This window comes from Atractosteus spatula, chromosome 7 (genome assembly GCF_055471065.1).
Source record: "Atractosteus spatula isolate fAtrSpa1 chromosome 7, fAtrSpa1.hap1, whole genome shotgun sequence".
NCBI lineage: Eukaryota > Metazoa > Chordata > Actinopteri > Semionotiformes > Lepisosteidae > Atractosteus > Atractosteus spatula.
In genome coordinates, this window is record NC_142712.1 from 35908524 (window position 1) to 35932308 (window position 23785).

Sequence of the window (23785 nt, forward strand, 5' to 3'; positions counted from 1 at the left end):
CAATTGACACAATCAATTCCTTGGCTCTGGAATGTTATTGACGGTGGCTGAGAAGTGTGCTGAATAATCCCGTATTTCTCTTACGGCGTGAAATATCATTACCTGCATTATAAAATGTTAACAAAGCCTCCTTTAAATCCAAACATATTAAGAAATAAATTGTGAAGTGGCCCCTAGATCATTGGGCAGAAAGCTGGGGACATGACTAGAGACATCATCAAGCCTGTTTTTGTGGGCTCACCATACATCAGCATTTATAGGATTTACAGTTACGGTAGCACCCATTGATATTTACTGTATGGTACCTGTGAACAAGTGCTTTCTAAAATGAAATAGTTGCCTGCACAGTATAAAATTCATTATTTGGCAGATTTTTGTTTGACCAATCTGTCACTGTGACAGATAAGGCTCCGTTAATGCTATAACACACACATGTAGAGCAGTAATACACTGTGTGACTGCAGTTTTGCTATCAGGATCTATTTTTTTATCCATGCAGGAGACTGCCTCCTCTCCATGTAGCCCCCAGCTTCCTCCTTTGAATTGCTTTTCTTAGGAAAAGAGGGGCTGCCAGGATGTGAAAGGAACATGTTCTCCCTTTTAGATTTCCAGAAATTCTTCTGTTTTGATGAATGATGGAAACCTCGTCTTGTAAATAGCCCAAAGCAAAAACAGATCTCCCAGCTGCGGGTTTGACAAACAAACAAACAAGAATGGATATACTGTATTGATGGTTTTTCAAACAGAAAACATGAAATGTCGAAGATAAAAACTGCAGATAAAGGGATCAATCAATAAATAATAGCTTGAGTTACAAGTACCCTGGAACTGGCAAGTCCTACACAGCTTTCAGGTCTGATCTTGTGAGGACTCGGGTGTCCACTTTTTGATGAGATAGTGTCGTTAGAATTTTTGAAGACCTTCTTACACCCTGGGGAAAAAAACAAAACATGTTCTCGCACAAAGAAGTGGTTTGCATCTGCATTTTTAATGTTCTGTGCTTCCTGTCATGAGTTGTGTTATTATTTTTTTTTTGTTTCTGAGTAGGTCCCATCTATTACCTGTTAGATGGTTTTACTGCAATAGGGGCATGAAGGAGTGTACACACACAGTGTAAAACTGACTCTCTGGGGCCCTGGAGGTGCTTTGTGGCAGCTAGTTCTTCAATTCTAAAATGATACTTCTGGGAACCAAAATGGCAGTCAGTTGCTAAACAAGGTGTCTTTGGTTAAGTGGATAGGACCTGCTACAAAACTCTAGAGTTACAGTATGTCAGTTTTGGGGGGGACTAGGATCCACCAACCTAAAAAAAAAAACTTTCATAAAGAATCTAGTTGCATGTTGAAGGAAGTCACTGTTGTGTGTCATTGTTTGTTAACTTCTACATTGCGTGGAGTTAAATGTTTAGCCTTTCTCAAGCAGATATTTCTGGCTTTACGTATGACTGTAGCTCCAAGATTGAGTTTGATATTTCTGGATTTTGGTTTCCTTGTTTTGCAGTTCAACATTTTACTCATCATTTACTCATCAACTTTTTATTATTTTTTTGTTTGGTATTAAATAAAGCCTTGATTTAAATAAAAGACTCTGATTACATATTGCAGTATTTCCTGAGGTTTGTAGTGGTTTGGCATTCTGATTAACACAATCCATGAAGCTATGGGGGAATAATATAACATCTGAATATTTCACACCTGTGCTGTTGTGTTAAAAATAAGTGTGTTTTATTTTTAACACATACCAAGTGCCAAGAATCAACACTACCATTATCAGTTTAGCACAAACATTTAAGATACAATTTTTATCAAATTGTTTGGTATAAGAGAAAAATTGTATTTTAAAAATATTTTTTTTTGTAATTTTATCAAATATATAAAAAATAATAATTTCATAAGAATATAAATAATTTTATACTTTTTTGTAATTTTATTTTAAAAAGTATGGGGGTATTGAAAAATCTCATCTGTCAGTCCCAAAAAGCGTGTTTGAATAAAAGATATGCATGTATCAGAGTTCCCCCAAAGATGAAGAAGGGACAGAGTTTGCTGCTTTAACAATGGAAAGGGGTCATTGGAATTTCGTACAAACAAGTTTAATAAGTTTAGTTCATGGATGAGTCCTATACTGTAAATAAAAAACATGTAATTCAGTGGAATGCAGGTTATGTGGTTGATTTGTTGGAGCATAAACAGATAAATAATGGATGTTTTGGTAGGTGGGATGTGTTAGAGTGTGACTAAAACAAACAAAAAATTAAAATATTTGTTTGCATATTACAGTTAGAAAAAACATGTCTCCAGTGGTAACAGAAAGGCTCCCCTCCACTGTATCTGCGTGGATGCTCTCCATCAATGTCTTCTCACTGATTCCACATACTGAACTCCACACGCATAGAGAGTTTGTTATTCATTGATATTTGTAATTAATATAAATATAAATCAAGAGTTTAAATAGAAGTAAATGTTAAGTTTCTTCCGTTATAATATTGTGTACACTTTTGGTTTCCATGCTCTGGATTTGGTAAAGCAAAGAGTGGCCACTGACCAGGTACTACTGTATATAGTATATTTCCAGGCTTAAAGGAAGGTCACATGGTAACATGTTAAAATGGCATGGATCTCTTAAGTCTCAAACAGAAAAGACTGAGGTCTTGATTTCAGAATGATCAAAAACATTGCTGATGTCAGTCCAATGGCTGAAAAATGAACAAGTGAGCACTGAAGCGGAGATAAAGGGAAAGTATTGATAAGAATTGGAGGCACTTTTTATACAAAGGGTTATGAGAGTCTGGAAGACTTCAGCCATGTTGTTAAAGATAATACCCTGATTTTATTTATGAAATGGCTAGATGATCGGGATGAACTGATTATAGGAAATAAGAAACAAGCTAGATAGACCGAATATGTAACATCATCATTTGTGACCCTTCTTATTTAATTATTGTCTCTCTGATTGCTTTCTGTCTCTGTTACACAGCTGTCAGGCTCCTTGGTGCTAGCAATTGGATTGTGGCTGCGGTTTGACTCTAACACCACTTCTATCTTTGAATTGGAGAACTCTCCTTACAGCTATTATGTTGGTAAGTTATGGCACCTTCTGGATAAAGGCTTCTGCACCTTTTACAACCACATGGCAGACATTGGGAAGAGGACTGATGGGGGAAAACAGTGAATTTAATGAGCAGGTTAAACTTCAATGTTTTCCTTTAAAATGTCAAAACTCAAAATTAAGAAGAAAATGCTGATTGCTCCTGTAATCCTGGTGATTAAAGAGAAGGGTATCCATCAACAGGTGCTATATCCCTGCCTACAAGGACTAAAGCTTTGTACAAATGCCACATGTTGGTCAGATTGTGATGCCCTGTTTCTACCCAGTCTTCCTTTTTTGATGATGTAGGGGTTACCAAGCAACCCAAGAATTTTAGTGACTACTTTTCTCGTTCAGAAAACCAGGGTAACAGGAGTAGCTCCCTCTCATTTAAAAGGGTAGCTATCACCCAGTGAAATGGTAATATATACAGTACCAGTGCTGTCTTATAGTGGGCCTGGCAGGAAATTGTGGTAACCATAACCCAAATGCCTAGGACCACATCTGGCTGGCAGAACCTCGAATAAGGTATTTGGGGGGCCCAGCTAGGCACAGTGCAAATGTCAGAGTACATGAAAAGTGACCCACATTGTGACTGTGCCTCTAATGCATCACAAGCCCTGCTAGAGGGCAATGGCCTACATGGCCTACAATGGCCAGTGGAAAAGGTGTCATTTTGACAGGACCTGGTACATCACTCTAGACCTATAACAGCCAAACTGTAAGTCAGTAAGCGAGTTGCCTGAGTGTGATCTATATAACTGCTCAAGACACTAACAGGGCATAGCGTGTTCAGATGCTGGTTCTCGTCTGAGGTTAAGGGATGTGGTGGAGGAATACCTTTTGATTTACACAGAAGGAAGTGATGAAGTCTAGGAAGGACACTGTGTTATGGAGTAATTTAGTGGTAATCTAGTGATTAAGATTCCAGTCTCGATTCTAGATAAATGAACAACGGTGCCCTGCACTGTGAGAATGTGGAGTTCATTAATGCATTTTGCTGAAGCAATAGCCAACAAAATCATAAATCTTCATAAATCATAAAAGTTCATAAATCTGCCAAAGTGTCAGTGGTGCAGGAGTGAGGGAGTCGACCATGAAATCAAGGTATCAAGTTGTTCTCTGTAGACAGAAACAGCTAGCACCCTTAAGGAACATGGTAGCCAAAAATTAAGCCCCAAGGGATTCTGATACAACATACCCCCCAGAGTGAGTACCGACGTTCCTTTATCCAAGAGAGACTGCAAGAGAGAGACTCCAGGATCACAGCAAACAATCGGTGGACTGGGTATTGACTACAGCTGCCTTGTAAAAGACATTCTAGCACTCTGGACATCAATGTAACAGTAACGGCTAGAAGCCAGCAAACATACGCTCTGTCAAATAGCTGCCATATTATGGTACTTGGGTGCCACTGCAACAGCAGATCTGTTTGAAGCAGGATATACCCAAGCTGCTGCAGTTCTGCGAGTCTTGGGAGGCCAATGAGCAGGACTACCATCCACTGTTTCCTGACCTACTCTAGGAAGTGTGGAAGGAAGGGTTCTAGAGGGATGGTGTAGAGCCAAAGTGTGGCTGATTATGCACAAGGGTGCCAATACTCAGTAGGCAGTCCGGATCACTTATTGAGAATTAAAAAAGGCAATGTGTTGAGCATTGCCTTCATAGTAAACCATGATGTTAACCCTTCCAGACAGAGTACCATCTAGAGTATCTGGATTGCCAAAACAAGGCTAGTGGTGAATGGGAGATTTGGCACCTGATCAACCTCCTGTCCTCCTACCATTAAATAGCAGCCAGTGTGTTGTCATGTAAGAAGTGCATAACACAATACATGACTGCAGGTACTGAGGTGCAAACGTCTCATTAACCTCAGCTCACCATGCCAAAGAATGCATGGAAAGACCAAAGTGCACAGTGACACAGAAGGTTTAAATGGTGATCACAGAGGTGCAGTCATGCACAAAGTGCAACTTGCTACAGCAACAGTCCAGCAGTGATGGGCAATCATCACACACACAAACTGAAAGCCTGTTCCCTCCCTTCCTCCTGTTCCTAGTAATTTTCCACTTTTTTGTTTCACTTGGAAGAAAAGGGCGGGAAGGGAAAAAGGGCAGTGAGTGCACCATGATAAGCAGAGAAAGAGGACCAACATGCCTCTTGGAATAAAAAAAATAGAACATAAGGAAATTAAAGTTATAGTTCTCAAAAGCCTGTAGAAAAATGAAGGCAAATATAGGTAGTGGAAGGAGTGAAATGTATTCCTCAACCAAAGTCATACAAAATAATGCTCTTTCTTTATCAAGAGAAATAGAATTAAGGAGGGAGGATGAAAAATAAATTCCATGACCAAAAATGGCTTAAAGAACTGTAGGTGGTAAAAATACATAGATAAATGGAAACTACCCCTTAAACAATTATGGGTAGCTTTGAAGTAAGATGTTGTGTTGCTATTTTTCTTCAGCTTGCAGTTGGACGCACACACACACCCTTGAAGAGTTGGACAGAGTTAGAGATAGCTGTGTTATTCAACCGTGTGAGGCAACCACACTTTATTTGTAGTTTAACAAAGAGTATATCCTTTGTGTTTCAGCTGAGGTGACATACAGGAAGTGGAAAATCTATATAACAGGCAGCAAATGAATTTTATAGCATACTGATGATGAAAACAGCATCTGCACAGCACAGTGAAAAAACGTTGTGTGATCTATTACTGGAATAAGTTAAATGTCAAAATCAAAACAGGTTAACTGACACTTTTTAAAAAACATTTTGTTTAAATAATCCTTTTAGTTGGAGATTGTTAAATGTTACATACTCTAGCTTTTATAGCCAGACTGGGGGTTTAGTTCAATGACAGCTCCCATCTGAAGCTCATTTCTATTCAATGGGGGCCCCTATTCCCAACCACAGGCTTAGATTCATCTTCCTTGAAAGTAATCAAGAACTTCATTTACTCTTCCATATTAATTCAGTTTTAGAGCTTTTTAAAAATCTAAGTGAAAAATCCTCAAAGTTGGGTATTTTTAGTTACCACTTGGGAGCTTTTCCGAGCATTGTACTATAGATTTGTTTGGAGTAGAAAGCAGAAATTTCAGGAGAAAAAGCTGAGACAAAGTGTGCCTGTGCTGTCAAACTGACCTTTTTAGTGTCCCACTAGCAAAGTGTGAGTCTTGTCTTAGTGGGTGTTTACGCCTGGGTGTGTTGAAAAACAGGAAGCAAGGCTGAAGATATAAATACAGCAGGGAAACCAGAAATCGACATGTCTCCCGCACTGCCAACATACTCTTTGGTAAGATTTAGTAAGTTTCAGGCATGCTCAAGTCCTGTCAGTACAAGGTTTCAGACTACACTGTATTCCTTAATATAGAGATATTAGATGCTATCTAAATAATCTTTTATTGCCTTTTTGGATTCTGGGTGTTGTCTGTTCCCCCTAGCCTTGTGTCATCAGAAACTTTAAACAGTCACTGGTACCCCGATCTGTATGATTTATATAGAAAAGAACAATAGTCAAAACATCAATCCCTGTGGATTCACACTTCTTAAGTACTCCAAGTTTGATGCAATAAGGTAATAAAGAGATTAATGTTCCTGCCCTTCCTTTTTTATAGCAAGAAAGTGAGCTCATACAATGTTTTATTATTTGATAGTGATGCCAAAGTTAGGAAATGTTATTTAAATATATCGTGTGTTGATCTTGTAGCTTTTCCCTTCTGCTTGCCCTAGACTTTGGTAGCCTTTTTGTCTATGAAAATTTGGAAGAGTCAGGCGTGTAACTCAGCGAATTGGCATTTCTATCATGCAGAAAACTGAACGTTCAAAGCTGAGACTGAGTGAATTCCGGTATAGTAGCTGGAACATAGTAGCTGGAAACATTTAATTGGGCAGCACATCCTCTGTGGCCTTTTGTGTCAGGTCGAGGGAAAGGCTTGGTATCTTTTCTATAAATATCCCTCCTGCAACATGTTGCAGTTATTTCACTTTCTTGTTTTTCACTTAACATTCGTAGCATTGTCCTGGGTTAAGAGAAATTTAACTTCTCTTTTGGGTAGCCTGGGCATAACAGTCACTTTCCATTACACACTTGACTCTGACTTTGTTGATCTTATCTCTCATGTATTTCGTTTCTCCTGTCTCTCTATTGTAATGCATAAACTGTAGATGACATAATATGTAATTTTCTGTCTCTTCATATGACCACAAATGGCACTTTTGTCAGTTCAAACCACATGAAGACTGTGCATTAGTTTGGAATTTATAACAGAAGTTTGGGAGAAAGGTTAGATCTTAATCTTGCACACGTCCTCTGGCCTGCGTATACACTGTATTTGCACCCTGGACTTCCTGTCACTTCCTATTCACACCCTTTCATTAATGTTCTAGCTCACTCCTCACAAGAGTTAGGAGGGTTTGGGGTTTTATTCCTTTAGCTAGTTGAATCACACCAAATATTTTATACATAGTTTGTCTCTCTAGTCCAATCATTGTGATTTAACAAAACCACTTTAATTAATGAGGGCGTGTCAAACTCATGTGACATTTGTTTCCCTTCTTTTTATCAGGGGTCAGTCAGTCAGTCTAGGTATGCTGTTCCAATTGTGTCAGAAATATCCTAATAAAGCAATAAGAATACCGTAGCATCATCAAACCAGCACCAGGACTTTTAATTGTCTACATGAATAAATACATTATGATTCCATATTATACCACAGTGACAAAGTTCACAAAAAAATGTGACAAAGTTCAAGGGGAGTGAATACTTTGATAGCCACTGTAGGTAGCACAATAACTAAGAGAATAAATCACTTGGCTGCTAACATTGACCCAAGAGGATCAATTGGATTGGTTAGTTTAGAGGAATAATATCAAAACAAGTATCCTGCTTTTGTGTAAATGTCCATTTTCATTTGTAGTGGAACATGCATTTATACAGTAGGTAGTGTTTGATTTGGACACATTTCTCTCCAGAAGGAAAGACAGGCCATTTACACCTAATATTGTACAGCTTATCATGCATTAGACAATGATAAGATGTCCTACTAGAATCCTACTCTGTTGAGCCCCTGAGCAAGGCCCTTAACCCCAGCTGCTCCAGGGGCGCCATATAAATGGCTGATCCTGCACTCTGACACCAAGCTTCTCTCTCCCTGTCTGTGTGCCTGTGTGTCTCGTGGAGAGCAAGTTGGGGTATGCAAAAAGACAAATTCCTAATGCAAGAAATTGTATATGGCTAATAAAGTGATCTTACCTTATCTTAAAAATACATTTTGAAATATATTAAGCTTAACTCAGAGTGTGGAGTCTGGATCTCCGAATCAGACTGTTATGACCTGGAGAATACTGCGTTTGTAAGACAGAGTGAGGTCCCGGTGAAGTCAAACAGGCTCATGAGAGCTGGGAATGTGCTGGGCTGATTAGCAGAGCAGGGGATGAGCTGGGCAGGCAGGCAGAAGGTGAACATAAAAGGGAAAGCAGCCGGGCCGAACAGGACAGGGAAATCATTGAGGGGCTGTGCAGTCCAGCAACTCTGGTTGTTTGCTAAGGACATGTAGCAACTATGAGAGAGATAGGGATCCAGCTGGCCATCAGATTCTGTCTTGTGGTTATGGAGTTGATTGATTCAAGCAGTCCTAGTCTAACTCACAGGCTGGTTAGTGCAAGGAGCACTTCCATAAACAAGTAGAAAGCCAGACAGATAGAGCCTCCGACTGTGGATATGTTAGGGCATAAGTAGTACCCTTGTAATTACCTGTTAAGTGGGGACAGGTGGCACAGACAGCCACTCCGATCGAGTTCTGATGCCATCGAGAGGTGTTTGGCTTGTGCGTGCGAACACAGCCTGTTGCTGTGGAAACCAGGGGCTGCTAGCTCTGGCTCGCCCAGATATAACACATACTAATTCAAATGCAAAATAATTTAAATTAATTAAGGTAGTGTGATAGGCTCCAGTTCCCCTGTGACCCTGAATTGGATGAAAATGGATGGAAAAAAATCTGATTTTATCACAACCTCTCCCTGTTACTAAGGGCGTCCCTCAGGGTTTTACTCTGGTCCCTGCACTTTTTCCATCTATATTAACATAATTTCAGGTCATTTTTAATCCTACCTATACGCCAACAACACAACACATGTTATAATTGTCCAGATCCACTTCATGATCTATATTAACCAATTTAAATTTTCTTAATTTCAATAAAATTCAGTGGGTTTTCTGAGAACTATATCTCCTGATAAACTCTGATAAACCTAACAATGTGCATAACAAAGCTGGAACAAGTCACGCTCTAGAAATATCTAGGTATTTGTCTTGATATGGCTTTAACAAAACTGTACAGTACTGATAAATTTCAAACTCCAGTCAAGTTTAGACTTGGTTTCCTTTATCGCATCAAATCTTGTTTTATGCATTCCTCTAGGCATAGTCTGCTCCAGATTTCTATGCTCAAAATCTTGGACTACACTGATGTTTACAGAATGGCCTCAAAATCTGTTCTTGGGAAACTTGATGTCTTATACTATTCTACTATTCTGCTATAAGATGTATCAATATCATCATTGTGGAATTCATTCTTTGATTACACCTCTCTGGTTTTATTTATCATACTAGTCAAATATGTCACTGATTAATAAACTGGTAGATTTGTGGATCGTTATTTGGAAAAACACTTTCCAGCGTTAAAAATGTGTTGTACCATCCACCAATTAAAGATATAGTATTAAATCAAACATAACTTCCCCAGAGCAGCTACTATTTCAATTTGCTGCTGTGAGAGACTGTCAGAATGTGCAGAGTTAGATGAAAACTCCTGTGTTTTCAGTTGTATAAATAAATCTTTTCTGCCCAACACTTAATCTTGTCAACACTGCCACATCCTGTTATGTTTTTTTTTATTAATCATGCTTTCAACTGTCTTATCTGGTTAAGTAAAGGATTATTTATTTAATCTTAAACGTTAACATCTTTCACAGGCTCTTCGAGGAAAAGTGATAAAGCATGTTAGTCAAGGCAGTGTAACTAGAAACCCAAAAATGAATTTATGATGGGGCAGGAGTAAAGGTGAAAGATCGTCGGAGGCCCTGTCTCATGTTGTCAAGTCAACATGATAAATATTGTCTGGGACTGGCAGAACCTGAGGCCATAACAGACTGACAGCAGAAATTGCCCTTGCTGCACTTTGTTTACTTTCTCTTTCTCTCTTTCTTGTTGTCGGAGGAAGGCTTCTCATGTTTAAAACTTCTGTAAAGAAATTGGGGAATGGAAAACTGACAGCATTCTTGAAGCTTCCCAGCAAGTTCTTAGTCAGTTACTACCGGTATTGTGAGCGGATTGTAACAAAGGGATAACTAGAATGATGCATACTAAGTTTTCATTTCATTGCTCAAAAGGTTTCTGAAATGGAACAGCTAATGTTATAATGTTGGTGACATTTTGCCAAGCAGGTGGATGTGTAAAGTTTCTCTGCAGCTAGTTTTTGCTATAGGGCATTTGTATTGACATGAGAACAAACTAGTGGTTTGCAGATAATTGGTCAAACCATCCATGAACAAAAGCAGTTTACCTAAGAGGCTGCATTTTGCCAAACACTTTAAGACCCTCTGCATCCAAGAAAATTATCACACTTGCTGGTTGTCGAGTGAATCAAGAAAATACAGACCAAGCGAAAGTCAACAGCATTAAGTCTTGTTTTCTTCCCTCAGAAAGGAAGGACATTAGATAATACTAAAGCATATAACTTTATATCTTTAGACTTCCAGAAAGCTTTTGATAAGATACCTCATAAAGGGTAGATTCTCAAATTAAAAAGTCTTAATAAACCTAAAAAGCCTACCCCCAATATATGTCTGCACATGGATTGAGAACTGATGTTCAAAAAGGAAACAGTGTCATACAAGGATCACATGCTGAAGTTTGGTAGGTATAACAATGACAAGTTAATCTCACGCAACTGTTCCTAAACACCATCATTACATAAATTACCTATACTGTATATTGAACACAAACACCTCCCTCAGCGTTCATCTCAAGCATTTCTCTTCAGCCCCTTCTCCATCTCCATCTTCTCCATCTCTTTGAATGGGATTTGAACCTTCTCATCCTATGTCCAGGAGGCTACCCATTAACCAAGCAGATTATGGATTATGGATTTTTCTGTATCCATTTGCAATTGCTTTTCACTATGCTCATTCCGAATTCCGAAATTGTAGCTTCTGAAAACTAACGGTGCATCAGTGTGGCAGAGGTTATGAGTGATTTTTTGCTTTGCTGCTTCTGGAAACCCGCCAGCAGTCCTGAAAAGGCTTATAAAAGTCTCCAAGCCTTTTTTAGGAGTTGTTGTTTCCCTGACAAAACAGGTCAAGTAAATAATGCAACATAAAACAGGAAGAGAATTTAGATTAATTCCTCCTTTAAAATACTTCAGTGTGCTTAACTTTTGCTGTATAAAAATCTACCCATCTATGTTCTAACCACTTCAAATAGAGGGTCACAGGAGAGCCACAGCCTGTCCCAACAAGCAAGGGACAGAAGACAAGATACATCCAGGACAGGATGACTGTCCATCGCAGGGCACAGAGAAATCTATCCATTTCAGAAACTGAAAAATAAAATTGAAGGAGTATCACATGTTAGGTGATTGTACAACGGTGGATGACAGTGTATAGCACAAGACTACTTAGCCTGCCACCTTCCAGTCCAATTCCAGCCCAATGTCCCTGTAGCCAGGACTATAATTGCTAAATTGATCCGGCTATCAATTAAAGAAATTAGGAGCTAGTATTTGCAAAATCCTCTAATGCAGTGGGTTAAAGGGCAGCATGTTAAATAACGTAGGTTTAAATAAAGGTCTTCACCTATTTTGATTTCAGATGTCAACTTATCTTGGCACTGGACCAAATGCAAGACAGCGGTGTTTTGCTTTTAATTGATTGTTTTTTTTAAAAATCTTTCTAAACGGCTTGGTTAAATTGTACTTTGTTTTTTTTTTGTTTCACAGAAGCTTTTCTCGATCAATAACTTGCTGTGGATGGCTCAGTTTTCCACTCCAAGGGGACTTCCATTTCAAGTCCACAAACAACAGCTTTCCTCATGTGTGTTAATTATGCAAAGCTACAGGGCACAACAGGGCAGAGCCAGTGTCACAGTGACACTGCCTGACTCGAGAAACAAGAGTCTGGACAGCTCCCCACAGTAAAAAAGAGTTCCAGTTAAAACAAAGCTGTGTCTCATTGTTAAATTCTAAGCAACAGATGAGAGCTGTTGTTCATACGTAAGACCTCTGCTCACTCCTTTTCTCTTTCAGCTTGCCTTGATTACAGTATCTTTGTCTTGTGCAATTCCTGGATTGAGTGTGGGGCATTCCCATACAGTATATTGGAGAGTAATATGAAAAAATACTTTTTTTGACATCATAGGATTCTGGTGAGCTGTATAGATACACAGATGTAGAGATCAGCCTTTTAAAGAGCCATTTTAGGTAAAGAACATCTCCACTCCTCCAAGCATGAAATGTAAGCTAATGGAAAGTCATAAATAGCTTTTAAAGCACCAACTGCGTTCACAGATGTATGTTCTAACAAGTTACAGGAGCCATTCCACAGAAGCAAACTGATTGGTTGTACCACATCTTTTTAATGTTAGTCTAAATGAGATTTATGTCATGATCCTCTGCTGCTGCAGGATTTCCAAAGACAAATTACCTTGTGTCCCCACACACTGCTGTTTCTCAGCACTGTCAAGCAAAGTGATAGAAAATGTTTTATGAAGGAGGTTAGAACAGGGATCTGTGTTGGCACATGAGTACTTCCAAACTGGGAAGCAGAGAGAAAGAGTAAAACACACGTTTTGTGTGGGGATTTACAGAGAGGGACAGAAAAGAGGTGCGGATGGATTGGAGGAAGTTTTAAAGGTACAACCTTTAACTGAAACTGTAAATGAATGGGGAGATTAAAAAATAGTTTCTCATTGGGTGCTGGTGGAAAATGTCCACCCAGTATAAAATAGTTTTTAACTTCTGATGTACAGTAATAAACCTTTCTGGCACAGGTGTCTTTGAATTTCTGTGAAAGACAGTCAGAAAGGTCAGTGTGATCATAGTTGGAAGTAAAATGGTGGAGTATTAGATTGGAACACGTGACCTTTGCTTTTCTGATATGTTCCTTGAAATAGCAAAAGAATTAGCCTCCTGTTTCCTGAAAAAAAAGCAAATCATTGAGTACCTGCACATGCATGATTTGGGTGATCCTGATGTGGACAGATACACTCTATATATACATGCTGTTGGAGATGTATATTCTGGAGATAAAAAGTTTACTATTGTCTCACAAAGTGACTGGGCTGGCTGGCAGCTACAGGGCTTACATGTGTCTCATGGGTTAGATGTTGTGAGGATGCTTTTAGTTCAGGTGAGGGCTTGGTCAGTGGTGTGCGAAGGACAATCCCCATCAATGAAAAAGGGCTTAGTTTGGTAAGTCAGTCTCATGGCTGCATTAACAACAAAGTCTGAAAGGAAGAGGCTTTCCCGTATGTTACTTGTTTGGGTGAGAGCTGTAAAGGTGATAACTGTAAAAAGTGAGCCGTGGGGTTTATAATACACAGAGGTTTGTATTCCTGGGTAGTTGATAGAAAGATTTTGTCTACAAAAGACAGAGTATTAATAGGTACATCAACAGGGCATTTGACAGATAGATGGAAGGTGGTTTTCACCTGTTTAGAAGTCTGGTTCTACCTTCTTCATACAGTATATAAAGTTCTTGGTACCCACGGCCAACACCACTGACACCACTGACATGGTGGCAGAAAATAATCATTGAGAGAAAATTCACTGTAACAAGAAATACAGTTGCTCTGATGTGGGTGGATTGAATGTGTCTGACAACTGTGAGACCATTATGATGGGGAATGTCGTCTGAACAGAGATGTGATTAAGATGAAGAATTATGGAACCTGAGAATCAAAGCCTTCAAACAGCCGGAGAGTGTGGTTGGTGTCCTTTATGTTTGAAGAAAAGTCCTCAAAAGGTTTTGTTATTAAATTGTCAAGGAAAACAGAGATGTGCGTAGTTGCATGGTTACAGGCACTTATACTGTAGTTGGGCAGGAGACTGAACTCAGATGCCTGTGAGTATTCAGCAATTAGACATCTTGCCTCAGGAGAGAATGTTGCTAGCACTGTTGGTAAGGAAGGAAACTGTGTATGCAGCCTTCTGTTAGTAGTTGATGGATTCATCCTTTGAAAGGGCGCAGTATGCAGAAGAGTTCATATTAATTAAGAATATTTTTAAATATATGCATGTCCACTACACAAACAGTATTTAATAATATAACCTGTGTTTATGCCTTTTGGTGCAGTGCAGTCAATAAAATAATAATCTCTGAGTGTCTCAGTTGGTAGGCTCTCGCCCAAGAGCAGGTTAAGCGCTATGATCTTGGGTTCGAGATTGGGTGAGGTCACTAGCTGATTGTGACTGAGATTCCCCAGGAAGTTAGGGTGGGGTGAGTCAGTTAGAGATCTCTCAGTGGTGCTGTCGGCAAAGGAGATGCCTTCAGCCTCTAGGGGCTGTGGTGCCTGTGTTGTGTTAAAAGATGAGTGGCTCAGAGGTGGGCGGGTCAGAGGAGTCTGCCTACTCCTCCTCATTCTCTCTTGTGTGGGACTGTGAGGTTCATAGCTGCGATATAAGATGTGATGTGCAAAAAATTTCAATTTATGAAAAAAGATTTTAAAATATTTATATTGTGATAGTATATAAAATGCCAGAAGGCATTAACTTGTATATAATTTTTGTCCACTCTTTTCAGAAGAATAAAATACATTCATTACTCTTTTTTGACTTTCATAACCATTTGGAGTCATTCTCCGTTGTAAATATATAATCAGAAAACCTGTTTAAATCTTTCTTTGCACAGCATTATCTTAGTAACATCTTAACTCTAGACCCTTAATGCATTCTGGATGTGAATTGAAAACTTTGGTCACATTTTTCTTTGTTGATTTTTTTTTATTAGCTTGAAGACAACCCTTTCATATTGATCTTGAATCATTGGTTATTTGTCATTACTTGTCTTAATTATCTTCTCAGTTTGTCAGCTAATTGCTAGTCATACCTTGCTGCAGTCCGCACACCAGCGTGTTGCAAAAGAGAGCAGTTGAAACAGGTGTTAGAGGTGTTGTTAGAGAAGCTCGTCATTTTACACGCTGCAGTATCACAGTGCCTTACAGAAGAGCTAGAATCCTGTGGTGTGGCATTACAGTTCTTCATGATAACTGCCAGTTAAAAGGTGCTGGGAGATTCTCAGATGGTCACTGCTGAATATCAAACTGAGAATAGTTTAACCAAGAAAAGCCTGACTGGCAAACTCTTCCTGTCCACTGAGACTGCACTGGACAATCCTTATAGTTTCAGTCTTTCATATGTAGTCTGGTATTGCCAAGGTACTCTGTCTTTACTGTATCCTGCCTTTTTTAGATTTCCGGTGTCTGCCTGTACTGAAGTATATTTCTTCGTAAGGTTTTCAAGCCGCTGAGCATGATTCTACTCCAGTTCAGTTAAGAGTGAGTGCTGGAGCACAGAAAATCCAACCTTTACAGGAGCATTTTGGTGGCAGGAAAAAGGAAACGTCTATTTATACCGTTCGTGTTTAGTCATGAATGCAGTTTGCAAAACGTGCTGTCTGAAGACTCTGCACCTGCTGTGACCTACTGTAGTTCACTTGCTGAATTTAACACTCTGGCCACAGAATTATTATTTTTAAATTGTTAACAACTGAACACAAACTTCCTGGATAGATTGTTGTTATAAAAACCCCTGGTGCAGTATCAGTATAGTGATAGGACTTCTGCTGGCTGAAATTGCAGACATTCTTATTGAAACATGAAGAAACTGTTAAACGATGCCATCAAATCCAGAATCACATTTTTCTTGATTTTTTTTCTGAAATCATTTCCTTCTTCATTTGAACTTACTTTCTACATTCCAGCAGGTCCCACTTTACAAACAGCTCTATGGACTAGAGATTTTTATTTTCACCTTTTCTGTTTGCCCTTCTCACAAGTCTGAGCATAAAACCCACAGAGTCCAGATTTCCCTAATGAGACAACAGCATAAGAAGCATGCAGGTGCATGCAGGTTACTTGAGTGAGTGCACTGTAGGCACAGCTTGATTGAATATACAGAATATACTTTTTGTGCTTTGTGAAAAAAACTTGCATCTTGTATTTAAATGTTGATTGAGGTTAAAAGCAGCATACATCAAAATAAAACAACATGTAATAAAATCAAACTTTTTATATAAACATAACCAGCAAAAAGTCCTTGTCAGCTCTCCAGTCTTTCATGATGTGTTCCATCATTGTCACCTGGCTTCTCTCTTAATGGAATTCAGATTTGTGTTTTAATAATCACAAACTTACATTTTCTTTTGTACAAATGTAAAGGAATATGTGTGTAGTCATGTTGTTGTGTGTAGTGATTATGAAGCAGTTACTGTTTTTTACAATCGCATTTACATGCCATTACTGATGGTTTTTACCAGAGATGACATGCCTGCTTAAAACTAAGCTGAGACAAGTTAAAAAAACAAGTAGTTTTTTAAGCAAATTCAGCTGCACATACAATAACTTTTAATCCTGAGAAGATTTTAAGTATTGTAAGTTTCTGTTAAACCTTGTACAAGATTGCTACCTTGTGGTCTTAGGGTGAACTGCAAACTAGTTACTCTTAACTTTTAACAACACTTTATACCACATATAAAACTCATATGCCAAAGAACAAGAACCCAGTCTGCTACTAAAATGATATTTTACAACTCAATGATTATTTGATGTTGATATTAGATTAATATTTAGGAGACCAGAAAACATATTATATGCAAGATTATCTTTACATTGCAGTAGTGTGTGATGTAATACTGTATATTCATGATACTTTTCTAACCTACTTTGTCATCTGCTCTACATTGAAGCCGTATATGGTAACTGAAGCAATAATTGCATTATCAGACCTGACTCATTTTGGCCTATGGAATGTTACATTACTTGTGTATTTAGAACAGGAACTGAAATTGATTATGGGACTATTCATTTGAAACTTTTAAATCATTGTGTTCTTTTCAGTTCCATTCAGAAAAGATATTTGTATGCTAGAAGTTGTTTATATTTTGATGCCAAGATAAACAGGGCGGTGATGGACTGGGGTCCTGTCCAGGGTGTATCCCACCTTTGCTTGCCAGGCTAGGCTCCAGCTCCCCCTGCGATCCTGCACTTGAAAAAGCGGTTTAGGAAATGGATGGGTAGAGGGAAATAAATTATAGTCATATCTTCAGATGTTGCAATCATGTCTAAAGACAGAAAAGAATGACATGGTCTTAGAAAATGAATGGCATTTAAAATCTGTGCAGATAAATGGCAATTGGAAAGGACTTTGTGTCCTTTGGAGCTCTGACAGTGGTCTAGTTTGTATAAAGATAAAGACAATCAGATGGAAATGAACACAGCAGTTTGGGAGTCAGGAAGAGTAGCTGCCTTCATCCTAGATTAATGTGCTGCAGAGTCTACTGAGAGATATGGGCCTCCAGCAAGGTAATATTCCAGTTATTCATAGCATCTGTATAGTAATAGTTCATTTAGATGTTTCAAACAAACAGTGTGATCTGGTTGAATTTAATCTGGTGATTACCCTTAAGAGTCTCAAAAGAACCCCTGATGGGCCTAAAATGGTACATACTGTAGAAGTACTGTTGGACCACAAATTAAGGCTTTATCAAACTACAGAAAAGCAGGATCAACTGGGCAACTCAAGATGGGGACAGAGCAAAAGGGAAGTCCATGCCTCACTGTCAGTCTTGCTGGTCCCCATCGTTCTCTGCAGGTGTGTACATCCTGATCGGAGCCGGAGGACTGATGATGCTGGTGGGATTTTTTGGATGCTGTGGTGCTGTAAGAGAGTCGCAATGCTTGTTGGGATCGGTGAGTAAGAGCACCCTGAGAACTGGCCTTGTGGTACTTCAGATTATCAAGTGCTATTGATTCAGTGCCTTACAAATAGTGGTTTTAACTGAACGTTAGTGATAAATAATTGTTATCCTTCAAAAAATAAAAACAGTGCTTTGATAAGCAATAGTTTTCTGGTGTACTGTCTCTAGGTTATGTTTGCAGCAGAAACACAAAAATGTAGGATGCGTTTCCCTTAATATTGTGTGACTGGACCTACAGTATGAGTTTACATTGCTAAGGCTGGGGTAGTAAAACATCCACAAATTTCTGCAACTGCAAATCAAATCTACTTTATACAATCGATAACTTATTTTATTTATTTACATTGGCTTACATTAGAAAACATGAGGATATTGAAAGTCTGCTTCTATTATATAGCAATTAAAAGGAAATATGAGCAACAGCAATTTGACAATAGCTGAATAGAACAGAATAATGTTTTCTTAGTTTTTAAAAGTTAATATGACATACTTTTTCAGTCCAGTCTTTCTTCCTTCTGCATTACAGTTTTTCGCCTGTCTCTTGGTTATCTTTGCGGCAGAAATAGCAGCTGGCGTGTTTGGATTCATGAACAAAAATAAGGTACAGTTCCAGAGAAGTTATAGAGTCTGTCAAAGTAACAGCTTTGAGCTACTTTAGATGTCAGTGATGGGCTAGGAAAAACAAAGCAACTTTTCTCTTCAAAGGAATAACATTATGGTGTAGTGCATCTTTTCTACCTCCTCTCCCTTTACCTCAGCTGCACTAATGCATCTGCTTCCACATAATGTCCACATAATTCATTCCACATAATGTCTGTCATTTCCAAAGCCAGGCTGTATTTTCGTTGACTATTTTGGTGTGACTAAAAATGACCAAACTCCTGAAATGAAAGTTATGAATGCAATTTAAACTTGAAACCAGAATGTTGTATTTTAAAATTATTTATCAATGGCAGCTGTAAATGTATGTCTAAGATTTAAGTGGTATAGCAATAGATTTTGTCCCTTGTGGCCTAATCTTGTGAGCTCTTAGAAACTAAGGGAGGGTGAGCCTGGTCAGTACTGGGGTGAAAGACCGCTGAGGAAAACTGAGTTGCTGCTGCAAGTGGTGCTTTTTGGCCAGTAGGTGTCACCCTTCCCTCTTGCCCCAAAATTCCACCCGAGTGTGGTAATAATAATAATAATTGCTTACACTTATATAGCGCTTTTCTGGACACTCCACTCAAAGCGCTTTACAAGTACTGGGGTCTCCCCTCCACCACCACCAATGTGCAGCATCCACCTGGATGATGCGACAGCAGCCATAGCGTGCCAGAACGCTTACCACACATCAGCTATCAGTGGGGAGGAGAGCAGAGTAATGAAGCCAATTCATTAACCTGGAGGTAACCTGGAGGTGATTTCCTTCAGATGAGACATTAAGTCAAAGCTCCTGCTTATTTGGTCATGAAAGATCCCATGCATGGCACTTTTCAAAAGAAAGGTGTTGGCCCTACTCCAGGCTTCCTCATCCTAGCTGGCCTTAATTCATTTGGTAAATGATTCTCTCTTTACCTGACCTGCTGATATACTGTAGATAGGTCACCATGTGTCATCCTGGTGAGTGCTGCTATTCAGTGGTGGATAAAGTGGGTCCCTTATTGTACTGTATGTGAAGTACCCTGTGAGACTCTTTGGGATGAAAAACGCTACATAAATATAAATAGTTCTTATTACTTGGATACGTGGTTTTATCATTCTGGAATTATTATTGTGTTTTCTTGAAATCCTGGGAAAAGTTGTTTTTCATTACAATCTTTTAACTATTTCAGATCATTGAAGAGATTAAGAGTGTGTACACTGCAGCGGCAAACGACAATCAAAGTAATAACAGCACCCTGATAGTTTTTCATGAAGCTGTAAGTATTTCTCTGCCTAATATTATTTTAATTCTATAAAAACTGTAACTGTTACTGTTAAAACTGTTACTGAAGAGAAATTACAGTACTACATAATATGTACAAAGTAATATGTAATACAGTACTGAATGTAATGTAATGTAATACAAACATATTAAGAGCATTACCTAGATTTTCATTGTTGTAAATTTAATTTTGATCTTTCATGTGTTGTTGTTTTTTTTTGCTTTAATTTCTGTTGTTTTTTTTAACCAAAACAATTTCAACAGAATTAGGACAATAAGATTATAAGAATATTGTGATAATGGGACATAATTACATTTTTAAATCTGAAAGTATACAAATAGCATGCCTCATAAATATTTTTTAATTTAAGCAAATTTCTCATTTATTTATATTCTTCCACATTGTCTTACAGCTTCTATCATAGGCAGCTTAATATACAGAGTATTTTTTATTTATAGTAGTTCAAGTAGATAGCTGTGTCAGCATGCCTAGGCTGCAAAGGAATAAGTAAAGGTTTATTCCATGCTGAAAAGAGAAGAAAGGAAAGACAATGTTTCGGCTGTGGAGCCTTCTTTTCAGCGTGGAATAAACCTTTAACTTGCTCATTTGTATTTATAGATTGATCCCAGCTGTGTTAAGGATAATGTCCCTGCCATATATTTAACAAAGTCTGAAATTTTATATCCACTAAAAAAAATAATTCAGCCCCTCAGGTGTGTGGTTGTAGAAATCTGAATGTGATATCATGTAAGAAATACGTGACTTGGAAAAATGTGTGTGCAATTAGGTCCACTTTCTCTGTCTCAAAATAAAGTTAATAGTAGTTAAAAATATTAAAATATTTTAAAAGAATTTATCAGGGACTGTGTAATGAATCTGAAATGTTGTTAAATAGACTAGAAATTAATTATTTTGCAGGTGACAGATATCTGCAGTTATTCCTTAAAAAGTACTAACTACAGTAGCTTTATGAGTGAGACAGAATTTAGTGGCTAAAATGTGAAAAGGTTTCAAAATAAAAGCTTCAAAATTAAAGATTTTAAAAAAGTGTTCATCATTCAGCCTTTTTTCAGACATTTATAGAGGTTCCCTGAAAGAGTTGCATCATAATTAGCATATTTTGGAATGTACAGATTGAACTGATGGAGTATGGTGTAATTGTATTACAGACATGATTCTGTAATTCTGTTGTAATTCTGTATTTTTTAATTTGTTTAATAAAATAATTATGTACAAATGTAAATTTTTTATATTGCTTAATCTTTTCCAGCTCCAGTGCTGTGGTACAACTGAGAAAAAAACCCTGATGTGTAGCAGTGAATCAGACTCAAAGTTAAAGGTACTTTTTTATGTTTCTGTTTTGTTCCAGTTCTGCATATGAGCTTGTGAATGAAAACTTACTGTCATACCATGAGATATATGAACTAATATTACCAGCCATAGACTTGCAAATTGCATCGAGTAGGGAAAGGAGCCAGTGGTAGCAATGTTACAGTCATCATCAAGAAAGGGAGTGTAACTTCAGTAATTCGACATTTAATACTCAGGTCTGTCAATAGTTGTTTGAGCAGTAGTGCTACAAGTATGTCCTTAACAGAAGGTGAGAATGGTGAGAATGTCAGAGGATATAAAATACATTTTAATCAATAATTGGGATTGTGGTTTTATTTTCCAAATTAGTCTTCAGGTGAATGTTGTTTTTAAAAATCAGATTGAACTGTTTAATTAAAATATCAGGTGACCTTTCACATGTAATCAAGAAGGATTATCTGTTTAAGTATGAAATTGGGTTTCTTAAAAGAAAACAAAAGCACAGATGATTTGACTTAATTTGTCAGCGTGAAAAAAAATCTTTACTTTAAATACTAAGTAGTTTTGACATGATTCTGTAGTGTCTTTTGCTTATTTTAAAAATAAATGTAAAAATCTACCAAGTATTCTTACAGTATGTGTCTACACTCATGTTTTGAAAAACAGTACAACTAGAACAAATAATAAAATTGTTTCAGAAATATGGACTATATTTTTGAGATATTTAAGTAAAAAAAAATGTGCGATGACCAGAAGAAAAACCAGACACCTTAAAACAAAAATGTGATTCTGAAAATGGACTGAGACTGACAGCAAACTGCTGAATGTTTTTCAATTCATTGTTAATTACACTGAAACAATACTTTTATTAATTATTTTTTATATTTCAAAATATATTCAATTTCTATATTTATTACTTACTAATATCACCCTACATAACCAGCTATTCACCCTTAGAGTGGAAGGGTCAGTGCAAAAGAGGGCTATAGGTTAGTATTCAGCAGATAAAAGATAACTTTTAAATAACGGCAACTGAGTACCAGGGCTGTAGTTCCTACAAACCGGATTCAAGAAGCTTCCCTTACCAACCTCCTCGCGCCACACACAGACTTGCACACTGCAGCATGGCTAACTAACCCTTCGCTCACAGACTTCAAGCTTCAGGACTCCACACCAAAACGTGCTGTGCTGACTGCACCTGAATTGCATTCACGTGTTCTCACACACACTAATAATTATTTGTCTGGACTCTCTTTATGAAGTGCTTCTGCTCAGCTCTTGTGTGAAATTTTGTGTTCGTCCTAAACTTTTCCTATGCACATGTTTTCTCTGTCTCACTACTTTTTGTTTACTTGTGTAATTTTGTAGCTTGTAGGTCAAAACATTTATTCTCACACCCATCTTCCTCATCTCTCTATCCCTTATCGATGCACGCTCTCCTCGCACAGTCATTAGCCTACAACAATTATACAAATCTATTTGTACAGTCAACAGTTCATATTAATTCACATTCATATATAAGAAGTTGCCAATATAGAAACTTCCAAATCTGAATCTTGAAGTGCTGGAAAAAATAAATGTGTGACTGATGAAAACAACAGAATTATTTAAAACTAAAATCAACAACCATCTCCTGCCCAGAAACCTTTGACAGTGACTGTAAGCTCTTAATTTAGATATTAATGTTCCCTGTTAATTAATGTCAATTTCAATTGTTAAGATTGGAAAGAGGTTGTTTGTTTTTTTCGAAGGTTTTTTCTGCACCCAAACTATTTGCTTTATGTGTAAACTGTACAAGTAGTGTCTCTTCCAGAGTGAAACTCAGAGCCTGATGTGTATGTTTTAGGACTGTCCCACAGAAATAGAGAACTTTTTCAATGCCAAACTCTACATCATCGGATATGTTGGGATCGGAATTGCTGGAGTGATGGTAAGAATGTTGTCATGAGACTCACAGGACAGGTACCATTTAAAAAAGGGTGGACTAAATCTATTATGTTTACAGATCACAGAGAGAGAATTCTCTAAATGTTACTGTTGGAAATGCCACAATGTGAAGTCACTAAGGCATTCAAGCTCCAAGCTTTCAACATTACTACTCCAGCTGCAGTTGGGCTGCTGATTTTTTCACAGACCAGTCTTGACCACATTTCCTGTTTGGCCTCGTTCAGAGGCATCATCCAGTTTTGAACATATTACAGTGATGGGGAAATGTTCACGAATTCACAGTTTGTGCACACTCACATTTACTCTGGCTCTGCCACCAGATATCTTTATATATTCTATATCTAGAATTCCTTTAAAAAATTAGAAAAACAGTGTCTTTGCCGATTTGATTTAATGTGATAACACTTTAATTTTAGGTTGGAAATGATATAAGGATTTTATAAAAGAAATGCAGTAATGGAGTGACCTGACTGTATTGAAATGTTAATAGCAAATAGCTATTACTTTAATAATAGCAAAATAGCAAACTTTAATACTGACCGTAGCCTGTACAATACCCCTAACCC

At 37.8% G+C, this 23785-nt stretch overlaps 1 protein-coding gene across 1 annotated transcript in view; it reads left to right on the top strand.

Annotated features, from left to right (window-relative positions):
* tspan2a (tetraspanin 2a) overlaps positions 1 to 23785 on the top strand; it is a 44179-nt gene that overhangs the window by 17277 nt on the left and 3117 nt on the right. Inside the window, exons 2-7 of the mRNA XM_088920380.1 lie at positions 2977 to 3079; positions 17952 to 18049; positions 18584 to 18658; positions 19869 to 19955; positions 21232 to 21300; positions 23119 to 23202. Coding sequence (XP_088776506.1) covers positions 2977 to 3079; positions 17952 to 18049; positions 18584 to 18658; positions 19869 to 19955; positions 21232 to 21300; positions 23119 to 23202 — 516 coding nt within the window. The remainder of the gene's footprint in view (positions 1 to 2976; positions 3080 to 17951; positions 18050 to 18583; positions 18659 to 19868; positions 19956 to 21231; positions 21301 to 23118; positions 23203 to 23785) is intronic.